Source organism: Periplaneta americana, chromosome 2, assembly GCF_040183065.1.
Source record: "Periplaneta americana isolate PAMFEO1 chromosome 2, P.americana_PAMFEO1_priV1, whole genome shotgun sequence".
Lineage (NCBI taxonomy): Eukaryota > Metazoa > Arthropoda > Insecta > Blattodea > Blattidae > Periplaneta > Periplaneta americana.
Window position 1 is genome coordinate 63,328,551 of NC_091118.1, and position 26,698 is coordinate 63,355,248.

The 26,698-nt window shown below is 36.9% G+C and overlaps 1 protein-coding gene across 12 annotated transcripts in view; it reads left to right on the forward strand.

Annotated features, from left to right (window-relative positions):
• Nucleotides 1–26,698, forward strand: part of LOC138694295 (zinc finger protein 70-like) — a 249,443-nt gene that overhangs the window by 14,140 nt on the left and 208,605 nt on the right. For 8 of the 12 annotated variants that reach the window (XM_069817869.1, XM_069817866.1, XM_069817868.1 and 5 more), the window contains exons 1-3: nucleotides 18,498–18,583; nucleotides 18,884–18,983; nucleotides 23,712–23,812. In XM_069817869.1, coding sequence (XP_069673970.1) covers nucleotides 18,947–18,983; nucleotides 23,712–23,812 — 138 coding nt within the window. In that variant the 5' untranslated portion in view covers nucleotides 18,498–18,583; nucleotides 18,884–18,946. Of the gene's footprint in view, nucleotides 11,052–18,497; nucleotides 18,584–18,883; nucleotides 18,984–23,711; nucleotides 23,813–26,698 lie in introns of those variants that run through there. The other 4 variants (XM_069817853.1, XM_069817855.1, XM_069817864.1 and 1 more) reach the window with 4 other exon arrangements.

A 26,698-nucleotide genomic window follows, 5' to 3' on the forward strand; every position in this document is an offset into this window, starting at 1 on the left:
TTTTGGTATACCTAACGAATATACCTATGTTGGTGAACATGGAAATATATATAATCTGCCCTTAGATTGTAATAAAACACTAAATGATGAATCCAAGCACATTGTTGATAATTACGAAGAGAAGCCTGAAGATGGAAAGCCGTTTAAGTGTAGTGATTGCGGGAGAGGCTTTGCAAGACGTGACAATTTGACACAACATTCTGTTACTCATACAGGGAAAAAACCCTTTAATTGCGACATTTGTGGAAGAGGATTTGCAAGACGTAGCCATCTCGAACGTCATTGCAGTTTACACAGCTCTCAGAAATCTTTCAGTTGTGAAGTTTGTGGAATTTATTTTGCACGGAGTGACGTACTGAATAGTCATAAACGAATGCACAAGACGAATAAACCTTTCAAGTGTAATGTTTGTGGTAAAGCATTCGCACGCCGTGACCACCTCAATCAACATATACTCACTCATACTGGACTTAAGCCTTTTAATTGCGATATATGTAGTAAATCTTTTACTCGCCGTGCTCATCTCGACAGACATCGTATATTACACTTCGAAGAAAAACCTTTCAATTGTAATTTATGTGGTTCAGGTTTTGCACAACGTGAACTTCTTGAAGTACATTGTCGTTTGCATAGAGGTGAAAAGCCTTTTAAATGTAAGGAATGTGGGAAAGGTTTTGCTCGAAGGGACCATGTTAATCAACATGCAGTCGTACATAGCGAGGAAAACCCCTTCAAATGTAACATATGTGGGAAGACCTTTGCACGTCGTGGTCGTCTTGATAGACATACAAAGTCACACATTTAAGAAGAAAATTTGAAATGTGACATTTGTGGAATGGAGTTCACTGATGGTGAATTAATGGAAAATCATGCTAAATTAACAGAACTCATCAAAACCATGTTGTATTAGGTTTGTACCAGCATGATTCGGAATCGATTCTGAACTGCCTGCTCATGCGCAGTAGCTCAATGTGTGATCCAACAAGAATAGAACCGATTTCGAACCAATACTGAACTCCCAGTTCCCTCTTCCAACGTGTTTTAGAACTCGTTTGGAACGAGTGAATTTGGTTCTCAATTAAGAGCAGAACTGGGAATTCTGAACTGTTGACGCATGCACAGATGGTTTAATCTGAAGTTACTGTTAAAATTCTTCGAAACTAGGCAGGTTAAAATAAAAAAAATAGTCGATCATGAGTGATTTGGAAGGTGATAGTGATATATTTTATGACGAATTAAGTTCGGAAGATGAATATAATTTTAATATGAAATTAAATTCCGAAGGCCGTGAAGGAACAGTTCAAGAAATGTTACAGCAACGTAAAATTCCAAACTAGTTCTGAACCATACACAACTGGTGTATGTGTCATAAGAAGTTCCGTATTAGTTCGGAACGGGTTCTGAATTGCTTGCTAGAACAAACCTATTGAAAACTCGGTATCTTCCCACACCACACATGGGCTGATGTCTGATTTCTGTTGTGTTATTTCGTGATCAAAGGAAAGTGAGGAATGGAATAAATTTTACAAATACACACGTGGCACATATTAAATACAGTATTACTTATTCCGTAAAATACACATTTTAATTAATTACATGTCAATTTGTTTCCTGTATTTCTTAAACTAAATGTATGTCCCCATGTTTGTTCACCGCTGTGCAGTTACTGTTAGCACGTCTGACTGTGAAATGAGCTGGCTCAAGTTAAAATCCTGGTTGGGACAAGTTGCTTGGTTGGGGATATTTCCTCAGCCAATCGTAGCAGAATTGCTGGGTAACTTTGGACATTGGACTTCGGACTCATTTCTCAATCATTAATTCATATCATCCATACCATAGCCCAGGTTAAGTTCAAAGTGTGATGTACTGTACCTGCACAAGAGCACAGCTGTTCGACTACAAGTATCATTCACAGAATAGAGTTGTAAGCACAATAAGCCCCAGGCTGCAGTGTAGGCCTTCGGGTCCCTTCTCCGTAAAAGAGAAGAAAAAAGTGCCATCTTAATTTTCATTTGTTTTTATTTACATAAACAATGCACAATGGGCCAACACAGAATTATCTTCGTGCACAATACACGTTAGTTTGGAGTGATTTATTAAAGAATGTATTCAAGACTAATTTAGGAACATGTTATACGAATGACACCGTTCTGCATTTCAAAACTTATTTTCTGTGGTTTTCAATCTGATAGGCGATTCTAAACGGATTTTTTGTGCTGAATTCGAAAATAATCTCCATTTTGCCCCATCACGTCAGGTTTTCAGACAATTCATGAATAACCAGAAATGAAATTATAGCTTTGTGTAACGTCATAAAAATTATTTTCAACAAGAATTCTGTGAGAAAAGCTAGGCCACAATTTGTTGTTTGCATTAATTAATCATTAATTAATATTAATTAATAATTATAAACACTTTCATAATTTTACCTCAATATTGCACTTCAAATTTTCTCCTCTTTGACCTCCTTGCATGTTGTTCAGAGCAGTCCCTTTTTAACATCCAGCAATAGTCCGCAGTGTTTCCATTATGAAGCAAAACACCTTTAAGACTTTTCTGAGAAGAATCTATGAAGAACCTCCACTCTTTGGAATTATAGTTTATCTTATAAAATTTTATGACGCCAAGGAAATCTTGGCAATACACTAAATTTTCTTCTTCAGCAAAAAAAGGGACAGGTTCCTTCTCATGATGCCTGTACCATGAAAAATATGTACCTTCAGCCAATACTTTCTTTTCTTTTAACCTAGAACCTAATAGTTCTGCTGATTCTTTAGGCAAATTTAAATCCGTCACCAAAATCATTAAGCTCATTTTGATTAAAACATTTATCATCGCCAGTACTGTCTGGTTCATAAGTATGATCCACTGGAGATTCAGTTTCAATGCTACTGGATGCAGATGGCAATATATCTGATTCAGGGTGTACCGGAACGGGAATATCGGTACCTTGAGGTATGGGCCGAATGGCAGAGGGAATGTTAGGATATAGAATATCTTTCTTGTTTTTAGCAGTATATCCAACTACCTTAACTACACAAAAATAACAATCATCTCCATGATTTGTAGGTTCCCTCCAAATCATAGGGATGCCAAAGGACAATCTTTTCTTTTTTCCATTTTTCCAACTCCTCAACTCTTCAACACAACTACGACACACTTTATGGGGGCCCCAGGATTTGCCCTGGCCTCCTAACTTAATGCCAAAATATTGAAAGTAAGTATTCTTTACAAAAGCTGTTGTATTCTGTCTCTGTTTTACCAACGTTTATGACCCACATATATAGCAAAACAAATTTGAATCATTTACACAACCACGTTTCGACATTTCTATGAAACAACACTATTAAGTTGTACTCTCGCATAAAAATGAGAACTCACACTTCACTTTTACACGACAACCAACAACACAAAATTGAACCTCTAATTTTAAAACAACTTTTAAAAGGGGATAGGTTTATTATCTCAGTAAGGAAATCTGTAGCCTCATAAGCTGGATTGCACTTCCATAAATATATATATATATATATATGAATCGCTTATTTAAGAAAGGCCCTTTGTCCACAAAATAGGCATTTTCATTTTATTGTATGAGTGGAATCCTTATACCTAGGTGCTTCATATGGGCAAGAAAGGCCGCATGTCCAACTCATTGTATGTGTAATATGGGGTTTCGTAATAATTGTTTATTTATGAATAGCCCTATGTCCTGGAGAAAAGACCTTTCATAAATAAACTTCGATTGTAATCGTTCGTGAACGGAAATTCGAAGTATGTAAGAAAACAATCATGAGTCTGTTAGCTGTTGGTGAGAAGAAGATGTGGTTACAAAAACTCATTTTATTGGATAAATCCCCAAAGGACAACAGAGGCAAACAACAGAACCAGGAGACTATTTCAGTCACTACAGTGATGCAAGTAAAAGTTCACATTGCAAGTTTTCCCTCGAAAACAAGTCCTTAGTCTTCCAAGGAAGTGCACTAACCTTGATGCAGAGTTAGACATTAAAAACTGTATACTCTTTTTAAGGAGAAATATCCAGATTGTTCTGTAAATTATAGTTTTTCTATAACACTTTTAAAGAGCGTTTTGACTACAGGTTTGGTAGACCGCAGCTAGATACATGCTGTGAATCCGAGGAACTTCAGGTCCATGTTGAATGTTAAAAGTCCTACTCTTAATGAAACTGCTAAGAGAGTGGCAGAAGGTCAACTAATTGTTCACAAAAGGAAGAGCAATAAATTTTATGCATCACTGAAGCAAATGTAGGAATACTGCAAAGATAAAGACAATGTTTTATGTTTAACTGTTGATTAAATGCAGAATATATATCGGCCCCATATTCCAATCCAGCATGTGTTTTACTTAGGGCCGCTGACACTGAATGTATTTTCTATTCACAATGCAAGTCTGGTGAGGCCTACTTTTTTGTATATCATGAAGATATTACAAGGAAAAGAGTAGTGATGTGTGCTCTTTCTTGCTCACATATGTGAGAGACGAGGTTTCGAGCAACATCGATGAGCTGTATATTTACAGTGATAACGCAGCAAAGCAGAACAAAAATCATTCCATGATGTGCTTCTTGATGACACTTGTGGATACGGGTCGCTTTTCAAGAGTTGTGTACAAACTATCAATACTTGGACATTCATACCTGCCAAGTAACTGGGATTTTAGTACGGTAAAAAGAGCAGCCTAAACAAAGTGGATAGACATTATATAGGCAGAGATGTGATAGAAATTATTGCAAGTGCAAGTCATAAATTTCGTGTAAGACAGGAAAGAGAAAAGTCTTTGCAATATCAACATACCACGACTTCATCTGGGCAAAGAAGAAATGGATACATAGAGGCATTACCTTACATTGGAGGATTACAAACCAAGCACTTTCTATTTGCATTTGGAGCTGAAATAGCTTTGCCAAACCAAAAGGCTTACACTGATTGTCAACCAATTACAGAGGACAAAGTTCGTGACCTGAAATCGCTTTTGCCCGACTTTCCCAAATACATTCACATCTTCATGGCCAAAAAAGCAAAGTAAGAGGCAAGTGGAAGCAACATAGAAGGGAAAGGGTAAAAAAATAAGGAGACACAGTCCTACATCTCATGTTTACTGCTCATTTTTGTATTAAATGTTTCATTGAAGGATGGAGAAAAGTGTTTATTTAAGAAAGACCCTTTGTCCAGCCTTGTCAAAAAGCTGTATACTTGACAATTTTGATGATAGTAACTGAAAATTTCCTTAACATGTTCCCTTTATTTTATAGTATAACATATCATGTTTTGGGATTTTTAAAATATTTAGTATTTTCAATGAACAGTTTTTTTAATTTCCCACAAAAATATGTTTTTGGACAACGGGCCTTTCATAAATATATATATATATATATATATATATATGGGGACCCTCTGTCAATTCTCTAATTCATTGTTAGTTTTAATAGCAATCTCTAAGAGTAAATATTTCCTTCATAATTTTTTATGGCCTGAGACACTAAACATTTCAACTTCCTGTTTATAGATAATGTTGGTTGCAGACAGATAAAAATCTCCAAGAATAAACAACGGATGTCTTAACCTCATGGGCGGATATAGTTAGTAGATTTTAATAAATATCAAACATAAACATAATCAAATATATTATGTCACATTTTCAGTAATAAATTTTAAATTATTAGCTCTCGTGCCTTTTTAACAAATGAAAAGCACACTGTAATATTACTCATATTACGAAAAATATTGAAAATATAAAATTTTTAATTGTAAAAAATTCTGACGTGGTACGCGAAAACGGATTTCAGTTTTGCAATCAGTGTAAAATTGTGGTTCAGAAACGCTCATTTATTTCAAAACAACAAAATCCATACAGAACGGTGTTATCTTTGCACTAAAAACGGATGCTCCCTGGACCAAAAAATATTTTAATTATTTGGTTACAATAGTAATAATTGAGGGGTTTGCTGGAAGAAGGGCGTATACATCAATATGGCGAATTGAGATGCATGCAATCTAAGATTTTAAAATGCACCTGAATAAAATGTTATACACGCAAGCAGCCCTGTCCTGGAGGTATGTACAGTACAATCAAAACAAAATTTCGCTACTATAATTATTCACTACATTTTAAACCGTTTCCCCGAAGAAGGGCGTATAGGTCTATCCGCCCTTCTTCCAGCAAAGCCCTCAATTATGAATCATGGTAAAGGTATTATTCTTGCACCAAAATGTGTGCTCCCTGGACTAAAATGATCGTATGTTAATTATTTAATAACTTCGTAATTTCATCTTGTATTTTATGAAACTGTTATAACTGAGATACCTTTTCCATTGTTTTTATTTATAACAGTAGGCCATGACTGATGTAGTCTATAAGGATTGGTGCTTAGAATGGTGGAGGTCGTATTGGAATAGCCCACAAGACCAGTCGTGCTGAAGACATTGCTTTGCTAATTATCCAGTATGGAGTGTTGTGCACTATATGGAATTGTTACCCATTAAATATATAACTTTTGCATTGATTACATCATGCCTCTAGAGTGGTGTGTTACAATTTTGAAGTTATTTTCAATGATTTAAATACGTTTTTTTCGCCCATGTGTGGTGTGCGAGAATATTGAAGTTTCATCGACCATTTAAATAGAATATTTGTGGTAAAGTATAACAAGAGAACATCTGAAACATCATTCCCTCATTCTCAGTGGGGAGAGTCATTTCAAATGTAGTGTCTGTGACTTTTGTTTTAAGCAAAAGACTCAAAATTATAGCCATGTTGATGTTCACAGCCTTGCAAAAGCTTCTAATAATGTTGTGTCTGGTGTCAGTTTGTCAGTTTTCCAGTGTCTGAACAGCTTTCAATATACGAGGCGCATCCAGAAAGTAAGTTTCCCTATTTAAAAAAAAAAAGAACACACACTTTCAGGAAAACATTTATTGGCAACAGGTACAGCAATGTTTCAGCTATTTTTCAACATAGCCACCATCAGAATTGAGACACTTGTCATATCGTGGGATCAACTTTTGTATCCCTGTGTTGTAGAACTCTGCCGCCTGTGAATGGAACCAGCATGTGACAGATGTCTTCAGCTCTTCGTCATTGCCAAAACGCTTACGGAGGACAGGAATTTCTTGAGGAGAGAGAGATAGGGGGGGAAGAGGCGGGGGAGAGACAGAGAGATATTTATTTCAATTGGCGCAATGCTTTGTGTATTAAAGAACTTTATCACCGACTGAACCTCGCAGGCGGCGGGAGAAGGAATAAGAGCTTCCATTTCGGACCACTGCTGCCACGCTACTGGCACCAGGTGGGACCTGTCCGGCTGGCATATAATTGATACGTCATAGATCTGTTATGCATGCGCAATTGACACGGCTAATTACGTTTACTTTCAAGGGGAAAAAAATCGGGAAACTTACCTTCTGGATGCGCCTCGTATTTGCAAACCTGTAATGATGAACCATTCGTGTAGTATTGGTAGTAAAATTTTTGCAATACGTGATCATAACTAACATATTCTAACTCATAGTGAAGAAAAACCTTTAAAGACAATATTTGTGAGAAATATTTTATACAACAGATCCATCTTCATCGCCATTTTAATACACACACTATTACAAAATCTTTCAAAATATGTAACATCAGCAGTTCTAGCTTTTTACATTTTGAACTCTTGCACTTCATCTGCGAGCACATGCCAGTGCTAACCCTTGTAAATGTATTCACCTATACATAGTGAAGAATGACTGTACAGATGTGATATACATGTGGTAAAGCTTTTACTGAATGTAGCCATCTCGATCATCATAGTAACATTCATTATTCAGTCAACTCCGGATATAATGAACATCTGCGGACTTGCATATTTCGTTCACTAAATCCGAAGTGTCTCTCCCCTAACCTTAAATAACAGGAATGAATGAAATTGTGAACAAGAAAATAAAATACTAAACAGTAATTAAACTATTTAATTTTTGTGGACTGTATACTGTTACTCACAGTTGATTTACTTAAACTATGCTGTCGACCAACGTCCACTTGCGAAAGACCACATGCAGTGTCACTTATAATATTCGCTTTATCTTCCAAAGAAAACACTTTATGCTTCGACATTTTTATATAGTACATTCACTGTTCGAACACTAAAAACAGACTAATCAGGTAGAAATGACAAACGCTGTTATGATGTAACTGCGTACTCAGCCTTGGAATTTCCCGGGTCACTTATTGGAAACTGGGAGGGGGTTGATGGAGTTTGAAAGCCATCGAAATCTTACCTTAATTTATACTCTGGACATGTTAGTCCCCTTTTAATAAAAGAAGACAATTTCATTTTCTGTTGTTTTGATGCTATCCATCATGTAAATGTTTCTGAGAACAAACGGCAACCCTTTGACGGGGAGGATTATAAATATCAGTAGAGTAGTGTGCCTGAGAACAGAATTGCAACCCTTCGACAGTGGAGTGAGGCAAGGTCGTCACGCGGTGCCTGGATTTACAGTACAGCTCATTGTCTAGGAATCACTAATCCTACCTTTGTCCTTCAACTAAAGAAGTAAGAAACTTAGAATGTTGTTCTCAACACATTTTTTCAATTTCATACAAGGAGGTCTGACTTCAAATAAGATTTTGTCAGGATTCAACTCTTGTAACTTAAATTTTTAAGGTTCACTATAACCAAAGCGAGGGTTCACTAGAAACGGAAATATTAATGTACTTTTTAATGTATGAGAGTCGGGACCAACAATTTAGGTTCACTAATAGCTGAATGTTTACTACAACCGAGTTCACTATATCCAGAGTTGACTGTAGATGAATTGACAAACAAGTAAATGAGGTACCATATAAAAGATCTGCTTCAATATAATATACTGTGTTATACAGAGTAGTCCTATGCAGACTGGTCCTGCTCCATTCTCTACCTATCAAAATCTGTTGGCAGGCATCGAATGGTCATACGCTGGCAGATGGACTTATCCATTCACGCTTCCCTGTGCAGACCGGTCCCACTCCACCCTCTAATGCTTAGCTTCCTCAGAATGGCCGCTCCATACTACCGTCATATAAGCTGACAGAATATGTCTACATGGGACTGGTCTCCATAGGAATGCTCTGTATTTCTGCTGTGCAACTTCGGTAAGTGCCTAGTAATTTATTAAATACTCGTATTCCTATCACTTATTAACAGAATTTTATGATTCTTAAACATATACAGGGTGAACCAGAACTCTACCGACAAACTTTCACAGGTTGTTCAGGAATGTTGGCTGAGTGTTTTGATATAAGGAATCTATGGTCTGCGATAACTTATTACTGAGTAATGTGTTGTTAATGTGTTTACTTGTATGTCGTTTGAATGGTGATAATATGGGTGCTGATAGATTAAAAGAAAAAATTAAAAAGTAATCAACTAATTTAAAGGGAAAAATTGTTCCGGGGCCGGGTATCGATCCTGGGACCTCTGGTTGAACGTACCAGCACTCTACCAACTGAGCTACCCAGGAACTCCACCCGACACTGTCCCAACTTTTCCCTTTATATCCACACAACTCGCGTGGGCTAACGAAATGCCAGAGACCCTCGTCGAGTGCACACAATCTCTGTGTGACTTGGAATTGTGGTTTTCTGTTAACGTACACAGTGACGTATATATTATGCAAATCTATTCTTTCAGATAAAGCTACTGTAAAGCAGATTTGAATAATTTCAAGGGAAAAATTGTTCAAATCTGCTTTACAGGGAGCTATACCTGAAAGACTAGATTTGAGTAATCAACTAAGTTCTGAAGTAGGTACTGTAATATTATAAACTGTAATACAAATAATACAAAAATTACATGAATACTGAAACAAACCTTAGAACAAAATTCATACTTCTTTGTTAAACACTTCACTGTACAATACACTGTATACTGTTCACTTCGTTTAAAACAGCTGTTCAAAATGATCTCTACAAACTGTACAGTGACTGTACTCTCAAAACAGTTGATTGGTTTACGTTGCCATGTTGTGCAATACGATGACTGCTGAAATAAGAATGAGCATGTTACTCAGTAATAAGTCACTGGAGACCATAGGTGCCTTATATCAAAACACCTGGCTAACATCCCTGAACAACCTGTGAAAATTTGTCGGTAGAGTTCTGGTTCACTCTGTATAAAAGAAACTGACAGGGAAATTTAAGGAAATTTCAGTGACTGAATGAAATGTTAATATCATACTTGAAGAAATTGAAGTAATAAAATACAATTGGTACTTAATTTAACGCTGTAGTGTTTTTTAATTTGATTTCCATTATATATACTTCTAACGTTTCTTTTACAGATTCACGAATTTCATTGTTTTGTGCATTTTTCTATCTATAGTTTCGATACTAACTCATATAATCACATTGATATTCTGCATGCATGTTTAGCATCCATAACAAAACATTACTGAGACACATTTTACTCTTTCAAAGTAATGTAAACACCCCTCCATATTATTGGACTCGTCCATACAGCTTATACATAGACGTGCAACCTTATCTAATAATGGATTTGTCCAGGCAGTTGTACTTATCTTATCACATGTGATATAACCACATCCTGTGAGTGCAAGTAACCTTGAGTGTCATCAGGGATTATTGCAATATAGCAGGCCATGGATCATGCGAGAAAGTGACAGCAGTCTCCTGTTTCTAAGGTACTACGAGTGACGTCAAAGTTTATAGAAAAACCTATGTCATAACGTTACAATTTCTTTCTCATTGTAGGTCGAGCATAAAAATTTCACGTGAAAAGAAATTTGTTGCACCTAGTGCTCTTGCCCCTCTATGAAAAAAAGCGACATAGAGTTTTTTAAATGCAATTAATCAGAAATGTTTGCAGGAATAGCCTGAGATTCCATATATGGTAAGCTGTGAACCAGATTACATTTTGTAATATTGTATGTTTTTGAAGTGACCAATATTTTGTACTATATTTTTTAACGATCGAAGTGAATTGATATTGTAGTTTACATATTATAGTCTATTTATTCAAATAAATTTCATGTTGAATGCAGCAAAAAACACTTACTTGTCTAGTTCATTACCTTCATCAGTCACCATTACATCACCATCACCTTTCCTGTGGTACGTTGCTGGGTTGAGGGTGAGAATTATGATGCTGCTTATTTATTTACATGCCCCATATATATTTGTGATTTAAAGATACACCTGGCACAAATGAAACTCTCAATATAAGTTATTCCAAATTAATATTCTGTAATAATTCGAAGTGTATCGTAAATTAGAAAAATTTCGGGATTAATTTTTGTTAAGGAATCTACAGACTGTAGCATTTCGTCTCAGTGAAGCAGGGTATCATGTCATTATTGTGACTTTTATTCAAAACAATGTTACTTATATCTACAACAATGGCTTTCTATATTTCTGAATTTAAACACTCCCGTCAACAATGGGTATTTCACTCCACACATCAACACAGTATTCGTTATTGCACTCCACAGACGACAATGACAATTGACTTGGATTATTGAGAACTACAATGTACTCTAATCTCAACTAATGTTCACAAAGCACTATTTACAAAATAAAACTGTCAGTTCTCAGTTCGTTGCCTTGGCTAGTTCTTCTAGCTCATTCACTCAAGTTTACAGTATATCTAACCCAAGACTTCCAGAGACAAGCCACTGAAGTTCGAACTCAAGACTTCTGGAGACAGTTCACTGCACTTGAACTCAAGACTTTCAACTGCGTTGCTTCCGCCTGGACACTGCTCAAGTTCACTCGCGTGTCGAACCCTAGACTCCTGGGCGCTGCTGATCTGAACTCGCTGTCCGATACTAACAACAACTGACTGACTGGTTCCTTCTTCGCGTCTCCTTTTTATCACTGAACCATAGTTTCCAGAAACTATGATGCTCGAAATTTCTACTTCTACAGACTTCTGTTCTCACTGCTTCTTCCTGGACGATTCTGTTCGGGAGGTTTCGTCCCCCCCCCCTTCACCTCGAACAGCAAAGCACCTGCAGCTTTGCGTCCCCTTTGCTTTGTATCACACCGCAGCGGCCAGCGTTTTGTCTCCCCTCCGTGCTGCGCCCCCCAGCGCTCTGCGGAGCTCGCCTTGTCTATCGCGCCGGATGCTCGTTCGAATCTCGAGGCAACGAGAAGTTTCTGGCAGGATTGCCACATTATTTATGTTGATCGATTTGCTAGGAAGACATTAGAATAATCAGTTATTTGAAAATTGAGTACATTTATAAATAAATTACCAATATTAACATTGCAGATACTTATTACAACCATATAAAGCAAACAAAATAAAAGGAACAATGACAGTAATGTTGAAGCTGGCAGTCTCAACAAAATTGTCTTCACTACAGTAGGTTCTGTAGCACAAGTCCATTGACTTCTAGACAAAACATGCACCGGCATGCCATACTCTGCCTTAACTCTCTCAAAACGCTAGAAATTACTCTGATTTCAACAGCTGTAACAGCTACACGTGCTACAAGATATACAGAATCAACAGACATGCATAAACCAGTGACTTATGTGGTCCCACAAAAATAAATAAAGTGGAGTAAGACAAGGCAAGTGTGGTGGTAAGGTAATGGGCCCACTCTGAACTAAGTAGTGATTTCCGAATGTAACTGTGAGATGACATAATTCATTCCCGAAGTGAGCTTGTATTCTATCATGTTGAAATCACGTTGAATGTCTGATGTTAATTAATTTATTTATTTTGCAAATGGCTAGTACATGACCAATGAAGTCATTGACTACAAACAAGCAACAAAAACAGTAATAGAAAAATTGCAGCTAACTGAAATAACACATCTTCATCCTGGCTTCCCAGTAACGGTCAACTTCAGATGAAGAGTGCAGGGCTAGACACTTTCCCAGATGATGACAGTTCATCTCTTCATTAAGACTGCAGAGCATATAGTTTGGGAATTGCATTATCGCAATGTGATTTAAGTGTTTACCCAGTATATGTCTGGAATATGGCGACTGCTGATCTTCTAGGATCATCAGGAGTGTTTAATGTCTGATGTTAAGAGGAAGCATTTTCAATAGTTCAGGCAGAATCTCTTGTAGGAATAGTCAGTGTTGAGACATGGCAGCAAGATGTATGGTCCTACATAAAAAGTAATTTACAATCCCGGCCCAAATGTTAACGCTAAATCTCACTTGATGTCATCTCACAAGGGTGGAATGGGGATTCTCTTCAGACTAAACATATGAGTTACCAGCATTAAACTACTGCAGTAGAACCTCTATTACCTGTGGTAATCAAGGGGGTGGGCTGAATGGTTAATCGAAAAAATCGGATAATCCGTACCATAAAAGATTTTAGTAAATTTAGTAAATAATACTTACACGTTCCTATTTTCTTCCAAGATCTTGTATGTAACTCGCTAGGTAGAGGATCAGAAGTTCAATACTTTAAGTCGGGTTGTCAACAACGAGTTTTTAAGGGGCAAGGAAATTCATTGTAATGGCTGTATGTGGAAAGATAGAAATAGTGGAGGTCTCGTGTTGAAGACTTACATACTTTATGCACTTATCCTTAATTTATATTAAATTGCACACCATTGTAACTCTCGTATTCTGATGCGAGATGAACCATAGTTCTTCTTTCCCCAAACCATTTAATGATTTGCACATTTTTTCGATCCTTAGCACAACACGATTTCTTTTCATACCCGAGGAAAATAATTCATATATAAGTTATAGAGTCTATGAAGTACAACTTGAACAGTAGACTGTACTGTGTAAGAGTAAATGCTTGTAATAACAGTCTAGAAAAAACGTGCTAATATAATGTGCAGTACCTACTTCATATATTTCTGTAGCAAAGAGAGAGAGAGAGAGAGAGAGAAAGGAGGAGGCAAGAGAAAGACAGTTGGATAATCCATCAATCGGTTAATAGAGTGACGGATAATCGGGGTTCTGCTGTACTTGCACGTGAAGCATGCTTCATTGGTGAACATAACAATGATTGGAAAGTTGATCTGGTTCACAATTTGATCTGACAAAGTTGTTGACACAGTGAGTAGTTACCAGGAACAGTAGCATGGATCTATTGAAGATGAAAGAGAGACAAAAGTTGTTTCTGTAAGAACTATAGCAGACTTTGTCAGCTAACAGCTGGATACATTAAGAAGATTGATTGATTGATTGGATTGATTGATTAAGCATATATAGGAGTGTTTTCAATGTAGTTCTCAGAAGTTCTTGTGGAGAGCCTCTTGTAAGCTGGGAATACCGCACTAGACATTGTGGAAGTGCTACAAATGTTACATCTCAAACTGTTCGGCTCATTTCTTTTGTATGGATTCTACAGTCACTGGCATAACTTACTTCAACATGCTCCAATCGTGGTTAATGCTTCAACTGAATAAAGATTCGAATGATTACCTGTACCAGTAGGATGATGCATCTCCCCACTATTACCACAGTCTAATATATACAGTCGTCCACCGGTCAGCGCATCTGGCTGCGAAACCAGGTGGCCCGGGTTCGAATCCCGGTCGGGGCAAGTTACCCGGTTGAGGTTTTTTCCGGGGTTTTCCCTCAACCCAATACGAGCAAATGCTGGGTAACTTTCGGTGCTGGACCGCAGACCCATTTCACCGGCATTATCACCATTTCATTCAAACGCTAAATAGCCTAGATGTTGATACAGCGTCGTAAAATAACCCCAAAAAAATGTATATATACAGTCACGAAGCTCAATACGTAGTAAATATGCATCCATAGATAGTTGCTAATCACTAGGATCGCTAATATCGCCTCATTACAGACAATGCGAAATAGTACCAGCACAGTCTTTTGTTCCTAGCACCCTTACAACTCAATCTTCGTGACTGTATATATTAGACTGTGCTATTACTGTGAAGTTCGTGACTATCTCAATCTCACACTTTGCCAACGTTGGATAGGACTAGTAGGAGACATGGACAACGCTTACATGAAATGTCTGTTGCGATCTCTCGCGAGTTAACCTTATGCGATTATTTCTTGTGGGGTTATATAAAGGACAAAGTCTACATGCCACCTCTACCACAAGACCTGCAGGATCTACGAATGAGGATTGAAGAAACCGTAGCCACAGTGATGCCTGACATGTTATCCAGAGTCTGGCAGGAGTTGGAATATCGCGTCAATATTTGTCGCGTCACATATGGCGCTCATATCGAATCGCTTTAATGAAGCAAAATCTGGGAACCTTGTGTACCATATAAGTCATAAAATATTGTCTAAGATTAAGTAGTATTTATATAAACATAATATTAAAAGTGGGACTTACTTTAGAGAGACACTGTATTTCAGGTCCTATGTTTACGTGGCTTTACATTTTAGACCCAACAGTATAGATATGAGGCCATTTGACTTCTGGATATCGCATTTTGATAGTTTCCAGGACAAGTTGTCCTAGGAACAAAATTGACAGATGTTAGACAAAACTATTTCAGTCCATTGAGAGACACCACAAAATACTGAAAGGATAAACCTCTAAGGTATGCTCATCCGTAATTTACCTAGATTGCGATGTCAACCTCTATCACAATGTAAACCTTGACCAAGAGAAGTGATTCATCTTCATTGTTGTCACCACTAACTTCTTTTTCTTCTGATATAAAGTGATACAACTTGCAAAACTAAATTTGAGGTTTTCCTTGATACAAAGTTCAGCTTTTACTATTTCCACACTTAAATGATTCCTCTCATTTCACATGATACTCAATACATGCTCTCCAAAAGAATTGCTTGCAGGAAAAGCAAACACGTGTTGAACCACCATTCTTATTTATTTGTGGATATTTCTCTAAGATAACCTACCGTTATCCTGAAAATGTTTACACCATTTTCCAACACTTAACAAATCCCTATTTATCTTTCACGGAGGAATAAGCCACTTCATTTAATAAGCTCCTTGTTGGCCTGGTTTGCGGAGATGGTATAGCACTGGCCTTCTATGCCCGAGGTTGCGGGTTCGATCCCAGGCCAGGTCGATTTTAAGTGTGCTTAAATGCGACAGGCTCATGTCAGTAGATTTACTGGCATGTAAAAGAACTTCTGCGGGACAAAATTCCAGCACACCAGCGACGCTGATAATAACCTTGGCAGTTGCGTCATTAAATAAAACATAACATTAACATTTTTCATCATGTCAAAGTTCTTCTAAAACCTTCCCATTCATATTTTTTGTCCAAATTCATATTGTCCCATTATATTGACTGACAAGAAAATGATAAAAATAGATATGCTGTTGTATGGTATGAATGCGGTGAACATAATTAAAAAGTTAAATTTTTTACACATAATTTAAAAAGTTTTATTCTTACACAGTACGGTATGCACATAAATAATACGTAAACAGATGGGTCTCCTGGAATCTGAAATTTATGAGGTAAAATAGTTCTCATTTTAATTTGATGTGGAAGTCTGCCATTAAGATGAGCATTTTTTAAAAGTTTATACATGCTTTAACATCTGTGGCAGAGTCTGTAGAAAAGATAGGATTTTTGGGTTTATTAATAGGCCGTTTTTACTATTGAGTTCCTGTTTCTATTGTCGTGTGTTATGTATGTATTTATTAACACCACAGTTGGGTATACACCAGGTGGCAGTGCATATATAATATACAATAATACCATTACAATAATACAATAATTACAGCAATGAAAAATGAAATAAAATGAAATAAACGTAAGTTTATAACTAACTATAAATAAGTAGATCCAATATACCTAGGACTATAAATAAAAACAATTCTATAATAACGCATATAATAAGCAAAAGTAAATCTAATTTACAAGTACTTCTATTTCACCCAACTATTACCAATTTAAGTAATTACATATCACATTAATTAATTACCTACTAACTTAATTACATATCATCTTAATTACATATCACCTTAATTTATTTACATATTAACTAAATTACATGTCATCTTAATTAATTACATATCAATTTAATTAATTACATGACAACTTAAATAATTACACTGCACCTTAAATAATTACACTGCACCTACAATTACATTTTCAGTCTAATCTTCTCAACCTTTTCTTAAATGTATTGATTTTGAGAGGACCACCCTGAAAGATTGCCGCAGGTACAGTAAGCTGTTCCAATCTGCTATTGTGCAGTTAACAAAGGAAAATTTTGCCACGTCTGTTCTTTGTTTTCTACATTTAAACTTCCTAATATGATCAGCACTGCCTAAGTATGATGGTGTTGCTAATCTAGCATTGATATCGGTCTATGGTTTGTGTCCCATTTGTGCCTTAAACAATGCGGTGAGTCTGGTTTTTCATTGCCTTGATTTGAGAGATTCCCACCCTAAGTCTTTTACTATCTCTCCACCATGTCCCTTTCCCATTTTGACATATTTTGCTGCCTTGCATTGGACCTTTTCTATTGAATCGATTTAGTTTCGTCTGTACGGATCGCAACCTACTGCTCCATATTCCATAATTGGGCAAACAAGGGTTTTGTACGCTAATTTCTTTTGACCTTCAGTTAGATTTCTTCAGAATATGCATAGAGAAATGTAGTGCTTTCCATGCTTTCCTTGTGGTATTAGTGACTTGTTCCTCCCAACTCAGTTTGTTTGGCTTGTATTCCTGTAACCTATTTTAAATTTCAATTAAGTTCATATTTATGATATTGGTGATTGAGGCTGTGATGAATCATGGTGTGCAAATTTTCAAACCGGCACTTGCCTTTGTGACTGAGGGAAATCGTGAAAAAACGAAGTCAGATTGGCCGGCCACGGAACTTCCCGAATGTGAGTCTCCTGAAATTGATTTTGTCTGAAACCTTTTTATATAATTTTTCATTTTAAATTTTATTGTGAGCTATTCTGTGTCGCAGGGCAAACCCAAAATATTGGGTCAGACCAATAAATTAAATTAAATATGAAATGAAAATTATTGACACGCATAGGCAAGTGTATCACAAACATGAGATATACAGTACTATATATAATAATAATAAGAAGAAGAAGCGCACAATGTGCATATAGAGTACTATATATAAAATCTGGCCAAAATAAGTGATGACGGTTCTCATAATTTTATTAATACCGTAACATTGATATTACACTATTGCATAGGCCTATCCATATGTGAGATTACTTATCTTACGTATTGTTGACTTTATAACATTAAAATTGAGCGATACCAGTATCAGCATTTCAGTAAGGGAATGAGGTAATTTACCAGATTGCATCACTCCTATACGTCGCTTTTGTACTAAGCGCTATAAATTCAATACCGGTATGTCACTAGACTATGGTAATGCCCTGGACCAAATGGTTTAAAAGCATGCATTCTTTGTTGAGAATCAGTTGTAAGTGACACATTATGATAAATTACTGGGAACAAATTTTAATATTACGTATACAATAAATGATGTAAGTACGAAGGTTTGTTAAATTTTATAAATACCGGTTCATGAAAAAAATGCCACAATGGACAGTACTAGAGTAGTATCTTATGGGCAGTGTCTAAAGTTACGATATTGGCTAGTATTCTGTGTAAAGTATTTGACAATACTTTGTAATCGTGTTTAGTGCTCTCAGGTAATGGAAAGTCGTTATATTTGCTTATTTAGTTTTTGTAGTCCTTTAATTTGTGCTCACAATTAACATTTACGAAGTTTTTGACACGTGGAAAGTTTTGTTAACGATATTGTATCGCTAGGTTCAGTTCTTTCTTAATGAATACACATTACAAAGTCTACCTTATTATTTTGCTAATTAATAATATATTTGTTAACGATGAATTAAATAAATGTGCCATGCAACACAAAAAGTAGTCATTTCATAATTCAGTGGTAATTCATCGGACTTTATCATTCATGAATGTTCGTGACATTACAGATCGGTCAGATGAGGTAGAGATGACTGCCGAATTTAAGAACGATGAACGACTTGTTGAAATAAATGCGCGGAAGATTAACATATGATTTCTTTGTACTGGGTAAGTGTATACAATAAGGACATTATAAAAAAATTCACCAGGTTGTCTTTCGACATATTTTCTGGTCTTCTCTTCTGGCAGTGGCTTAGGCGTAACATACTTCTGAGGTTAGGGCGCCTGGAAGGCGGAGTTACTTTACCCCGATGATACGATAATTATGATTTTGTGATGCCAGGAGAGATCTTAAATATAAACTTAACCTAAATTCCAGGCCGTGGATTAATGGGCCTACAGGAATACTTCCCTTTCAAGGAAAGAAATCCCATGTTCTAACCGGGAATCGAACCCGAGATCTCATGATCTCTAGTCAGAAGCTCTGACCATTAAATCATCAGGCTGGCCCATAAGAACATTATTATGGTAATTTAATATTTGAAATTTTATAATGGATATTAACTTAAAATTCAAATTTAGAGATCCGAAAATTATACTGGTACACCATATTTTGTTAGTCTCTGACAGACCATGCACTAGTTGTTTGCTTGGCAATTGCTTCCATTGGCACAGACCTCAAAAGAGATGGACAGAAAACAAGACCGTAACAGGTCACTCGGCCTAATACTTGTCAGAATGATAATGAAAAGTTTTTATACCTATGTAATATAATATGGAATGGAATGAAATTTCGGGAAGGGTTGCACTATGATCCAGCACTGCTAAAGGCATATTCACAAACCCACACCGACTGACTACACTAAGGTTAGCTGGGTACTCAGGTTTCGAGTAGACAACCCCACTCGTCTCTAGGCCAACCCCCTCCATGTATTGCCAATCGGTGTTCGGGGAATGCTATGGAATGACGACAGAATGGAGAAATGTTGACGGAATTATGTAGATGCCTAGTATGGGGAAACTTGAGAACATAGGCGGAGAGAGAACTGTTTCCTTGGGGGGGGGGGGGGTGGCAAAGCAAAACCATAGAATCCCCACATAAAGGTTATGGGGAAATCATTTTCCTCCCCCCCCCCCCCCCGTTATATCTTGACAGTGGTACAGTTATATCGGAATATGATTATTTAATAAAGGTATTTTCGGAGGGATATTTCTTACAGCGTTCGATCCATATCCGCGATGTTTCGGGCCGAGTTGTATAGGTCTACTACAAATTATAATAATAGGGCATAACTTAAAACAATCTCCCTCCTTTTCTCTCTCGTACAGAAACACATGCATACACCAATAAAACTACGTAACAGTGTTAACAGAAACTTGTACAGTATATATGAAATCTACCTTCCTGAAGATATTGTAAATTTTATTACTGAACAACAATGTAATTTTATTATCTCAACAATAACTCTTCACTCTCTACAATTTAACTGCACTCCCGTCAACAATGGGATTTGCTCTCCGCACAGCAACACAGCGTTCGTTATTGCACTCCACTGACGACAATGACAATTTACTTGGACTATTACGAATAACAATGAACTGTTAATCTTAACTAACATTCACAAAGCACTATTTACAACACAGAACTGTCAGTTCTCAGTTCACAGCTCGTTTGTCTTGGCTAGTTCTTCTAGCTCAGTCACTCGCGTTCACAGAATCTCGAACCTCAGACCTTCAGAGACGATCCGCTGCACTTCGAACTCAGGTCCCCCAACTGCGGTCCACTGCACTCGAACTCCGGGCTTCAGGCTCCACAGTTACGGACACAACTCTCGAAGCTGGCTTCACTGCTACACAAGACTGTCTGGCTTGCTCTCCACTGGCTTTAACAACACTGCCTTACTGACTGACTGACTGAATTTCACTTGCGTTTCTTCTTTTATAACTAAACTATAGTTACGAGAAATTTCGACGGGTGTCCAGGGATAGCTCTCGAATTATCTGGATATTTCCACTTGGACGGACTTCTGGAAGATACGGGAGGATCCGTTCCCCCTTCACTCCGCATGTAGCAGTTGCGCGCGCAACCTCCCCTTGCCTCTCCAAGCCGCGCGCCATCCCCCAGTGCTCTGTGGAGCCCATGTCAACTCACGCGCGACCTGCTCTCTTGCGGGAAGCGTGTTCGAGTCTCGAGGTGGCTGTCACAATATCATATGAAATGTAAAATTTAATTATTTTATTTAATCTGGTCTTTAAGTTTACACATTATACCGGGATCACTTTTCTTTTTTATGCGAAATTGTGCAGTATGTTATTCATATTTCTCCAAGTGACAGCCTGAACACCTGCAGACTTCTAACACATGAATACAGGCTGTTACAAAAGAAACATTACTGTACTTCCATTCCTCAAATAAGGTATAGCAATTCTGATACATTCAGAAATTTAAAATAAATGTTATAGTCCAGACACATGATCTGAAGAAATTAATTAATCAATTTAAGCACAGAAACTTAATCATAAACAAAAGCAAACAAATATTTTCAATATTTTCTAACGTTGATAGAAAAAAAAAAGAGTTGAGACAGGTTTGGAGGGCAGTGCCCCCCCATAATTCCGCCTATGCTTGAGAACCCGAACTGCGACACTTGTCCACCACAAGTGTCACTATGGATTTTTTAATGAAAAATCCCAGGTCTGACTGGGACTCGAATGCCGATCATATATGTAACATAACACTTGGTACTTATATTCTTCACAATGGCTATTGAAAGTGGAGGTCTATTCTATCATATTTCATATCTGCTTAAGAAATTTTCATTTACACGCAACAGCTCCTTCATATTGCTATTGTTGTCCGAACACTGGTTGGAACCCCATAAGTTACACCAATAAGGTTTCATCCATGAGGCAACTAATTCAGGAGATATGAGGTAGGGTGGCCAAATGGACCTAATTTATCTTTGCACATATTCTTTAAGTTCTTCTAACATATAATAATAAGAAGAAATGCGCACAAGTGTGCAAGAGTTGATTTGTTGTTGTTCTTTGCTGTATTTACTAATTGACTTGATTCTGTTCTTGCATTTTATTATATGATATCTTTCGCAGAGCTGATCACAGAGTTTGCACACACATTCTGGGCCGGGAGAATGGTAGTGTAGGGTCTTGCATAGTTTGTGGTGGTAGCCATGGGTCGCCAGACTTGTTATTGTATGTCGTAGCTCTTGGTTGGGTCCTGCCCAAGTTCTGTCAGTCATCACGTTCTTTCTATAGAAATCAAGCCATATCTCGTCTCTTTTCTGTCTCCTTTCCTCCAGTAGTCTGGTCGAACTCTCGGTAGATGGCAGTTTGTACTGTAGGTCTTCTATTAAGAAATTTTCCCTCACCAACTCGTTCAATGACGCATGTTTTGAGATTCCAAGGGCTACTTGCAAGAATCGCGCTTTGAAGTTTTCCATAGTTCTGAGATCTCTTAGGTTTAGGTTGGTCCATATGATAGCAATGCTGTAGGTTAATATCGGGACAATTTTTTGCCTCGAAGAGCCTAATAGCAGTGTCCAGGCTGAGCTGCCTTATATTCTTAATATCAAATATTGCCTTGATTGTTGATGTTGCCCTTTCTTTGACATGGACCCAGAAGGACATTGTCGTTGTTTGCAGTATTACTCCCAATAGAGCGTGTCGTCTGTCTTTCTATCTCCCCTCCTGAATGTACCGTAATTTGTATTGTTTTGTCTTTTTTGATTTGGAGCTGGTTTTCTTCTGCCCAGTTTACAATCTGGTTAAAGGTTTCTTGCAAGTCTTCTTTCTTTGTAGAGCCTAGGGCCATGTCAATGGCGTATATAAACAAGGAGGTTGTGGGCAGGCATACTTGTATTACATCAGCCGTAGCGATGTTAAAAAGCAATGGACTCAATGTGTCTCGCTGTAGTATTCCTCTGGTTTGGGTGATTCTGTCTGATATTGTGACAGTGTCATTTACCTTAATGATGTTTTGGGCTATGATGTTGTGGACCAAAGTTGCTGTACACTCATCTACTTCTGCTGCTTTCATCAATTTTTGCGAAAGTACGAGTCTGCTTACACTGTCGAATGCTTTTGTATAGTCGATGAAAATGGTGTAGTATTTCTGCTTTGGTATCTAAGTGCATCGTGGATGTGTGTTAACAGGCATTCTGCTGCTTGTAAACATGAGCGATCTCTCCTAAATCTTAACTGTTGCTCAGATATTTGTGCGTCCGCTATCTCCGTGATTATCTTTGTTAGTATGGTCGTCAATAGTTTGAAAGCGTTGTCCTCTAGGGCCATTCCTCTATAGGAGTTGGGGTTGTCGGTGGCTCGTTTGCCTTTGCATAGCATCTTAATGTGTGATAGCCTCCAAGAGTCTGTCTCCTGTTTCCAAGCACCGGTTGAAGAGGGATTCCCATGTTCTGGCTAGTACATGATAGGAGTCTATAATATGTTCGTTAACAATCCCATCTGGTCCAGCTGCTTTCTTTCTTTTAAGGTTCAGTATAGCTTCCACGATTTCTTTTGTGGAGATGCATCTGTACGTCCCTTCTTCCGTTTGGGAAAAGTATAGCTGTCCCCATCTGGGTTCTTCTAACATATGTAGACTCGTACTTAAACCTTGTTTCTAATGTAGAACTATTACGTCTTTGTATTTGGCACAGTAGCTTGTCAACCTCTCAGTAATGTCCAAATAAAGTGTTACATTGAAATAGATTACAATTTATAACTTCTGAACAAATAAACATAACAAAATGAAAAGTATACTGCGAAGTAAAAAAATTATCTCTTAAATCATTGTGCCTATATTATTTTCAGTATCTCGTGCTCAAATGCTTTTTGGTTGTGTGCGTTAATATAGTTAATCTTTATTTGTTGTTTCAGTCATAATGGATGAAGTGAGAAGTGATGCAGAGTCTTTACAAAGTTCTGATCCTCTCATACAGGAAGTTTACCTGCTGTCTTCAGTAAAGTGTGAAATTCAGGTGAGTTTCCATCATTGGGAAGGTACAATTAGACTTTCATTTCCACTTACTGGTATCTCACTGAATTAGAAGGCTGAAGACAGGTTCTGTGAAATTTGTACTGAACTGGACTTATCTCTTGTTTAAGAAACATACTTCTTTGTACGACACCATGCACAGTATTTTGCAGACATTGTCTTGGAATATTTCCATTTTCCTGCGAGATGGTACCTTTCACTTGCTATAGGATTGTTGGGTGAGCCTGTGTTTTTCAGGTTGTGATTCCTCAGTCAAGGAGTGATGAAGTTCTGTAGCGTACTGCAGTATTGTTTCCCATTTACTGTGACATTCTCTATTATTCCAGTATTGTTTTCTTTGAAGAAATATCGACCAATGAGAACTAAGGAATGAAGCCTAGTGGTGAAGCTAAGGTGTAAATACTGGATAGGCTGAAAAAATTCGCTTACCCTGTATCTTTTTATACAGCAGATGTTTCTCAGATATAAACTATATAACTTATTTGTCTCTGAGCACTCTGTTAGCCAAGGATATTTCTTATATGCCCACTATGAAAATGGAACATTTCTATTTTCTCTTTTTCCATCTGCTATTTTAATATGTAAATGTGATGTCGATCTCCTATGTTTTATTTCATACATCCAACTTAAAAACGATTTCTCTTTCAATTCTACAAATAATGACCTTCATGTTCTCTCAGTATGAGTAATTTTGCACAAAAGTAATATGTAACACACACACGCATGCACTTTTGATTAAACTAACATTCAACAATGCATCACAATCATAGAAACCAATATAGCGCGACATATTATTGCCATGGAAGACTAACCTTGTTTCATATGGTGATGTGGCGAATCGATACCTCCTCCCCGACCCCCCTTCAAGCTTGCAAGTCAAGGTCGTAGCCATGTCTTTAGAAGCTTTTGCCACAAGTCTCACACTGAACTCTATTTACTGAAATGACTGCCAACAATGAAGTTAATATATGGAAGGATCAGAGTGAAATCAAGTGTTGCGATACATTATTACATTCTTATAGGCCTACTGTTACTAGGTATAACAACTAAAATTTTTTGGATAGGCTAAGTCTGAAAAGGCTCTTAAGAACTTCGCCACTGTTGAAGCCACACCATAAAGTGTGTTTTAAATCATCAAGACCTTGTTGAATTAAAACATTGTGGTCATTTTCATATCAAATTCTGCAATTATGTGTGTTATTTTACACCATTAAGAAAGAAGTGTGCTTTGTCTTTCCAGAAAACTTTGTCCAGCTAATGATCATTAAGTTTAATCCCTGCTAATACAAATTAAAATCATATTTTTTCTACTCGTCACTTTCTTTGATTGTGAACACTGGTTTTTGTTTATATGGGTACAGATTAAGATAGTTTTTTAGGGCCAACGCACATGTAAGACTTAACTGTTGGCCAACTGTCCTATCATCATGTGAAGCATGTAACTCATAAACGACATGACAGTTCAGTCTGTGAGCATGCATATGCATATGAATAAACCGTCATTCTTGAGTCGTCCTGTCGTGCCGTAACAGTGTGCACATCTCCATATGTTCTAAAGGACCTTGTATGAATGACTAAACAGTCATCTGTTTGTCTTACATGTGTGATAGTGCTTAGAGTTCTCCAAACTATATTATAACTCATTTTAAGATTCCTGGATACCTGAGTAACACCACTACTTCCATAATAATTACAGTATATCTACTTATTACTTATCAGAAGCACCTCGGCACTAGTAACATCATTGATTACCTTTCGTCTTCCAGATTCTACAGACCTGGTTAAATTCCAGTTATTACAAATGGAACAGGGATCTTCTCTTAATTCGTTAAGTGTTCTAGATTTTCTCAGAACTTGATTAAGCCTCTTATTGCTTTCATAATAGCATTGGATAATTGGATTAGCTGTATTTTAGTATTTAATGATAGAATCATGGTTTGAAACTTCAAAATTCTCGTAGCAATTTTAATAAAATCATTAATGTTTTAATGAACAAAATGGTAACTATGGAATTGCAAGAAGTAGCAAATTAAAAACCTCAGACCTCAAATATTTGTTGTCCAGTAGCAGAGCCTTTAACTTGACATTATAGGTATATGTCACCAGTGCCGAGAAGCATAGATCATTTAGTTCGTCAGAGACTATCCACAGTGAACCATAGACAGTGGGTAAACATTACACTCATAATAAATTATGATGTGGAGAAGTTAATGATTGTATCGTATAAATTGGAAGTTGATCAAATAGTTCTAATTTATGTTTCTGATGCAAAGAAACACAGAGTAACTGTCTTTTTATTGACATTTTCTAATAATATTATGCTCCTAACTGTGGCAGAAACAATTATGAAACTCATAATTTCAAAAAAAAGAACACTTTAATTTAGAAATAAACATTGAACACTCGCATAAAAACAAAAACAGGCTTAATTTTACCAAGTGTGATACTATTTCCTTACATTTCTTTATGAAAGTTGACAGTGTTGACTGTTCAAAACTATATACCTTTTAGCCACTTCAGTCTGCTATAATCCCTATCTAAATGACTAAAAGCAATTAATTTAATCTCCAAACTGATCTGTGTTCGTGTTACACCTGCCATAGTTAACAACTAACACTTGAATGTGAAAGGTGCCAGCAGGTCAGGAAGACAGTAGTAGAAATCATAAAGCAGATAGTTCTATTGTAACACTCTCCTTGCCGAGAATGCCGTGATCAATCAACAAAAAGTATGAAAGAGGGTAGACGAAATAACGGAAAAACATTTTTAAGTGAGCAATACCAAATAAAAAGTGAAATATTGAATATGAAAACTAAATGAATTAAGAAGAAAATTATGTTTTTATGATTTGATCAGAGATTTTCCACAA